The 6,739-nt window shown below is 30.0% G+C and overlaps 1 protein-coding gene across 3 annotated transcripts; it reads right to left on the bottom strand.

The window, feature by feature from the left end:
- Positions 1-4,831: 4,831 nt before the first annotated feature.
- Positions 4,832-6,552, bottom strand: LOC105765156 (UPF0161 protein At3g09310). 3 transcript variants are annotated; one of them, XR_001124802.2, is made up of 6 exons: positions 6,336-6,552; positions 6,179-6,238; positions 5,956-6,096; positions 5,684-5,863; positions 5,280-5,343; positions 4,832-5,158 (listed from the first exon to the last, which is right to left on the bottom strand). XR_001124802.2 is itself a non-coding variant. In XM_012584110.2 (4 exons), the coding sequence occupies exons 1-4, from the start codon at positions 6,520-6,522 to the stop codon at positions 5,805-5,807; spliced, it is 447 nt and encodes a 148-aa protein (XP_012439564.1). In that variant the 5' UTR covers positions 6,523-6,552; the 3' UTR covers positions 5,561-5,804. The 3 variants fall into 3 exon arrangements, 1 of the variants encoding a protein (XP_012439564.1); XR_001124800.2 differs by having other exon boundaries at positions 4,832-5,343; XM_012584110.2 differs by lacking the exons at positions 4,832-5,158; positions 5,280-5,343 and having other exon boundaries at positions 5,561-5,863.
- Between the last annotated feature and the right edge of the window lie 187 nt (positions 6,553-6,739).

Raw genomic sequence — 6,739 nt, 5'->3', positions numbered from 1 at the left:
CGGGATATGTAATTAAATTTCCCAACTCATGTCTTCACAAATTCAACCAAAAAAAAAGAAGCTAAAATTGAAAAAAGAAAAAAATTCTTATCTTTACTAAATTTATTTATTAAATCCAACAACCCCACTCCCATTATCAAATATATATTTATTCAGAATTTATTTTATATATATAAATTCTATTATCAGTTCATGTACTATACATAATTTGTGTGTTTAATTTTTGTATTATACTTTAATAATTTTTAATTTTTATATTTTTAAAATTTAAAATTTCAATCAGTAACTTCTAAGTCAATTATAATAATTATATATTTAGTTCTTGTACTATTATACTTTAATAAATTTTAATACCCATATGTTTCTAATCCTGCCATTGTGTGTAAATTATGAATTTAGTCTACTCTTCAATTTGACGTTTTTAATTTTTATGTTTTTTCGAATTTTAATTTTTATTCTTAAGTTAAAACACTAGAAATTAAAATTATTAATTAAAATAACGTGATCTTATTGTAAGAATAATAAATTAACTTTTATTATACATATAATAATAGTTTTGTTGCATAATATTTTTAAAATAGAAAAAAATTAATTATCGACTTAAATTTTCAAAACTTCAAATTTTCGAATTGAAATATACAAATTAAATTTCAAACTTATTCGTATACCTTGATTAATAATGAAATTTGACCATAAATATTACATTGCACCTTTTCGCCTTAGCATTAGCCAATTTGCTGTGAGGTGGGGACCACTTTCAGGTCTAGTCCACCGTCCGCACGTCATCGCCGAAATTATTACTTATTCCATTTTTCCTTTTAAATTTGGTAGAAAGCCTAATGTTTTTTAAATCGGATAATTGGTTCGGTCGATCAGGTTATCGATTTGTCGGTTTAATCAGTTCAATCGATTAGATTAAAAATAATTAATCTTTCAATCGATTTTTAATTTGTTTAGTCAATTTAGTCCGATTCAAATGATATTGTTCTTTTCGATATAATATTTAAAACTACTTATAGTCCTTCCCAACCCATAAATAGAAGGATAATGAGCTTCAGTACACTTGAGCTCACGTCCTCCTATATTGATAACAATGCCTATGTCAGTCGAGTAAAGACTTAATCGGTGAGTGTGCATAATAAAATTAAAATGTATAAAAAATATTAAAATAAAACTCTAGTTGAGTGGTAAATTAAAAATTTTACTAATGCATTTAATTTGGGTTAAAATCCTATGCATATTTTTTTATTGGTTATTTGTTAAATAAAAAAACTAAAGTACATTTAAATAATATAGCTTATTTTAATTACGAAAGGGCATGTCTGTAATTTTTCTAACCAAGTTGGTGACCCGACTGAGGGTGACATTAACTCAGTAAATAGATTAAATAATAAGTATAGAAGATACACAAATGATGGAAGTAATAAAATGTGCATAAATATTTGCTAAGACTCCCTCAACTCTTAAATAGAAGGATAATACGCTTCAGTGCACTCGAACTCACGTCATCTTACACTGACAACAATACCGATGTTAATCAAGCTAAGACTCAATCAACTTCTTTTCTCGATCTTTTAACTTTAATAAATTAAGTTACTGGAAAAGCTATGAAATGAGGGTAGATCTATAAATGTGGCTCGCCTAAACAAAGAAAGGAATAAAAGAGGTAAAAATATTGGGTTTGGGGAATATGTCCAAAGAAGACTTGAAAGCAGAAAACGCAACAATGAAGTCCAAACAAATTTCATTAATTAAATATTTGCTTACCCCGAATGTTTGATTCGTTTCTTAACCCTTAAAACATGGGAATCTTCCATTTTGGCCTCCCAAAACTCATCTTTAATAAGCACTCCATCTTTTTTAGACTATTTTACTTTTTAAATTTTGACCATTTTTATGTTTGTTTGGTACTGAAAGCATATTTGATTGAGGGATACAAATACTATCTATAACCCATTGGATTTGAAAACGTTAAAAAGAAAAAGGCATTTTTGCCTTTGTCTACAAAAAATAGCCCGTTATATGTTCCGCTTTTAACCTAATTGACATTAGTACTGGTGAATCATAATAACAAGGTAAAATTCGAACAACAAACACAACTAGCGTGATTTAAACTCATACTATACATGGGGCGATGAACACCCTTACCGTCAGGCCATTACATAGAACTCAAAATATATAAACATTTTTATTTAATATTTAATAATTATATATTATTTTATTAAATTTGTTAGTATAAATAAATTAACATATTCTTTAATATTTATATTATAACATAGATATTTATTTTTAATTATATAAATGATATAATATATAAAAATAGTATATTATAAAATGAAAATATCTTTTTAGATAATTTTATTGGGATTACCTTCAATATTAAATACTCAATTTTCATTGCTACAATTGTAACAACAAATTCTTCCTTTATTGAAGGTGAACCATTTTTATCATCACATTTGCCTTGTAAAAATGGATTACTTTTCTTTTTCATATGATACAAATTAATAAAAAAAAAAGAAGAAGGCAAAGTTGATATTTGTTATGCGTTACTCATATTACTCTTCATTGCATCACCTGATGCTTATGTCTAAAGGGAAAACTCCATGAAGCCAAGCCCAGTCATGAAAATGGTCTAAGCGTTGCCAACATAAGATATGCACCATTTTACCCTCTGCACCTATGAAGCAAAGTACTTGATGGCTAAAGCTCTGGTCAAGCCAATCGTCTTCTATAAATATCTCTTCTCAACACCAAAACCAAAGTAAGAAAAGATACATAAGATCAATTTCACAACCTACACTACTCGAAATCTTTCACAACTCTGAAAAATCACCATACCCAGTGGTTCTTTACACCATTACAATGAGAACCACCATCGTTGCCTACCCTAACGCCTTATATAACTTAATTGTTATAACAATAGGCACAACCATCTGTGGGAAGCAAATGAAAAGTTATGTCTCTACCCTCAAAAAGTTATCACCATGGACAAGAAGGCAAAGATGCCTCCTATGATCAACACCAGGTTGGATCTAGACATTGAGACCAAAAAGATGAGATAGAGGATTATCATACATTTCGCAAATTGTCAAAATGAAGAATATTGCTAAGACCTAAGGGCAGAAAAGGATTCTCGACCTACAATTCAATAGTATCAAGAGTTACAAGTCTAGAATGAATTTTTTTAGGCTTAATTTCAAGAATATGCTCAAGAAAGAGTTTGGAGGGATAAAGAGAAGCTGAGAAAGGAAGAAGAAGAATCTTCTCGAAGCCAAAGACAATCCTCAAGACATTAACATAGTCCAAACTCAAGGGAAAATAGAACTATCATTCTGCACAATGGAGGAAAGATGAAGCTATAGTAGGACACTAGGACATCAGAACTATTGACGCCCGAAGTACTTGAAAGGGGTGTTATCAACATCCTTTCTTCATTGTACTCCTTTGAACGTCTCGCAAGGAAAGATTCCTTACGAGAGTAGAGGAATACTAAAAAAACCATAGTTAATACAATATTTAAAGTCATAGTAATTAAATTTGAAATCAACAAATTTAAATGAAAAAGAATAAAGTGATTTCCAAATTTTTATGAAAAAATTATTTTAATCTTGAAATCTCTTAAAATATCAATATTACTCCCATTGGTTTTATATGATTTATATAACATAACTTATCATTTACTGTGAAGCCATGGATAAACTATACATTCCTAATCATGATCCTGTAAAAATCTTGAGGATTAATAGTATTCATCAATAGTATGTTCATCTCGCATGCTATTGCTTCTTCATTGGGTTTTCCCCCAATAATATATTTTCTACTTTAACTAAAGACTCATCACGACTCGTGACTCATCATTTACATGCAATTATATAAAACGACAAATGGGAACCGTCCTTTTTCTCATAACAATTTTTTTATTAAAAACAATAATACCTCATTCGGCCGGAAAACGAAAAAGAGTCAAGGCACATAACCTTAAAAACGGTTCGGCGACAATTAAATAGGGATGATATCGATTCAGTTTGGTTTTTTGATTCGACTCAGAATGTTGAATTTTTATTTTTAAATAAAATCAAATTAATAGGCATAAGAAACTAATTATTACCGAATTGTACTAAATGATTCGAGTTTTCAAATTATTTTTAGATTTTGAGTTTTAAATTTTATTTAGACAATTATTTTTGGATTTGACCTTTTCAACTTTAATTAGATAAAATTATCTTTATTTTATGTTTCTTAGACACTATTGGATAATTTTAATTTTTTCAATTATATATAAAATCTCAATTAATATATTTATCTAAAAAATAATTTGTAAAATCTATAATTATAAATGATTATTAAAATGTAATTAAACCTTGATTTAATCACTCTCACTAAACATAGTCAAATATTAAATTATTTATATTTTATAATTCTTAACGTGTAATGATATAAAAACACTCAACTTAGAAATGTTAATAATGATAACTAAAAATTAAAAGTTGTAACAACAACAACAATAAAAAACATAGTACATAATAAGTAAAATATATATAAACACTTGAATTCTTGAAAGTTTTAACAACAATAATAAATGAGCAATAAATTCGTGAGAGACTGACACACTAAAATTAGATTTAAGATTTATTTTTTATTTAATTATAGAATATGTAAAAGCATAATATAAACTATATTTAGAATTTAGAAGCAATGGGCTTTATTTTGGGTTTTAAATGAGTTTAAATATTGGACTCATATGCTCAAAAAATATTGGGCTTTTAAAAAAATAAACGTTTTTTGGGACTTTTCAATGTCCAAAGAAATAAAACAAAACCGAACCGAATTGATGTGATGCAAATTGTTGAATTGCTGGTTCGACTCAATTTCTCAATTTAATCAATTTTTTTTGTCAACCCTAATAGCATGTATGTCATTTCAGAAGTTACCATGCCAAGCTGACAGAAAATCTAGCCAGGCAGTGAATGATTGTTGACGTGCCACAACCGCTAGTGCAATAGCACAGGATGGATGAATGCTCGTTTAGGAGAGCACTAATCATTAGTGTGAACTACGTTCCCCTTAATGCGAAGATTCATCGTAGCTCCTGCATGTAAACTGGGGCCAGCAGTACTTGCAAGAAAGCCAAAGAAGGGCACCAAAACAGCTTAATCTACAAAACAAGCACCCAAAAAGGTGCAATAACAAAATAAATCCCTAAATTCCCCAAAGGGGGAAAAGGGCCAACAAGCAATGACCAAGAGAGGCCGGAGACGAGATTGACGAAGGCATACCAAAAGACCACAGCGAAGAGCTTTCCTCGAGGAGGAAACCAAGCGAGCAACATATCCACCAAACCTAAATTAGAAATTAGTAAAAAGAAAATATATATACATTCTAGTATCAATGTTAATTTTGTTCATCAATAAATTAATATTTTAATATGCTCAATTATTTCATATATATATTATATTTGAAATATTATATTCTAAGCTATTTTACGCAATGGATTGGTAAGAAATGAAAGTGTGAAATGTGAAACAATGAAGAATTTGAAAAAGTGAGTGAGTCAAAGTGAAAGAAATAGCGTGAAATGGACTCATGATGAAAAATCAGTAGCAAGCTAGGGTGGCGATTGATTACTGTATTAATATAAACTAGAGCAGGGTGACCTCTCTAAAGCAGGTTTGTTTCTTACTCAAACTAGATTTTGAAAACACAGCTGCACTGCTGCTGTTCTCATATAAGTTCCAACAAGAATTCAACGATTAAGCATAGATATTGATGTGGATAACTTGAGAAATACAAAACCATATCTCTCATTCTTCTGTGGGTTTTTCCTCATCAAACCACCTTGGAGGATCAAATCCTGACCCACCTAAAATCACCACAAATTTTCAATTAGACCCAATTATCAATACTATAAATCTTTCTCTCTGTTCTTTTTTAAAGGAAAAAAAGTTAAATTACCAAGCGGATTGCAACGGCAAAGACGCCAAGCTGTCAAAACTGTGCCCTTTACAACCCCATATTTCTTGTATGCTTCCATTGAGTACTCACTACACGAGGGAACAAACCGGCAACTCTTTGGTATTACAGGCGATATTTCCCCTGTTTTCATTTACTACTCAGTTTAATTCGGCAAGAACAATTCAGCTTTTTTCTTTGTTGAAAGAAAGAAAAATAGACTTACTTTTGTAGAATTTGAGCATGGATAAAGCAGCTTTAACCCCTAAATTATCAACTTCATCATCTGAATTGGATAAAGAAAACCTAATTAGTTGAATATGGAATTGGAACTTTTAATCGACTTGGTATTGGGAGAGAAAGACAGAGAGTAAAAAAGGGACCTTCTTCGGGAGTGTTTCGGTGAGAATTTAGGAGCGTGCCATTAACGAGAACGCAGCGACGGCTGGGAAAACAAAACCTGGAAGCTTGATTTGGGTTAAACTTGAGAGAATTGAAATTAGGGTTTTTGGGTTTAGTTAATAAGGGAATGAAGGGGCATTGGTAGTTAAGAGAGTTAACAACCGCCATGACTGTTTATGTAACTTCAGTTCTTTGTGTGCTTTAGTATTGTTAAGATATTTTTCATTTTCCTATACTAACGGCGTCGTTTCACACCAAATGGACTTGTTCCCCATGTTGAATAACAAATACAACCTAGTATTCTTCCGAGTGAGGTACAGGAACTTATAAAAAAATATTGTTAATACAATTTCAAAAGTAAATACACAAAAAAAATTATTGTAAT

This window comes from Gossypium raimondii, chromosome 12, assembly GCF_025698545.1.
Source record: "Gossypium raimondii isolate GPD5lz chromosome 12, ASM2569854v1, whole genome shotgun sequence".
Lineage (NCBI taxonomy): Eukaryota > Viridiplantae > Streptophyta > Magnoliopsida > Malvales > Malvaceae > Gossypium > Gossypium raimondii.
The sequence above is the reverse complement of the archived record's forward strand: the minus strand, read 5'-3'. Positions and strand labels throughout refer to the sequence as shown.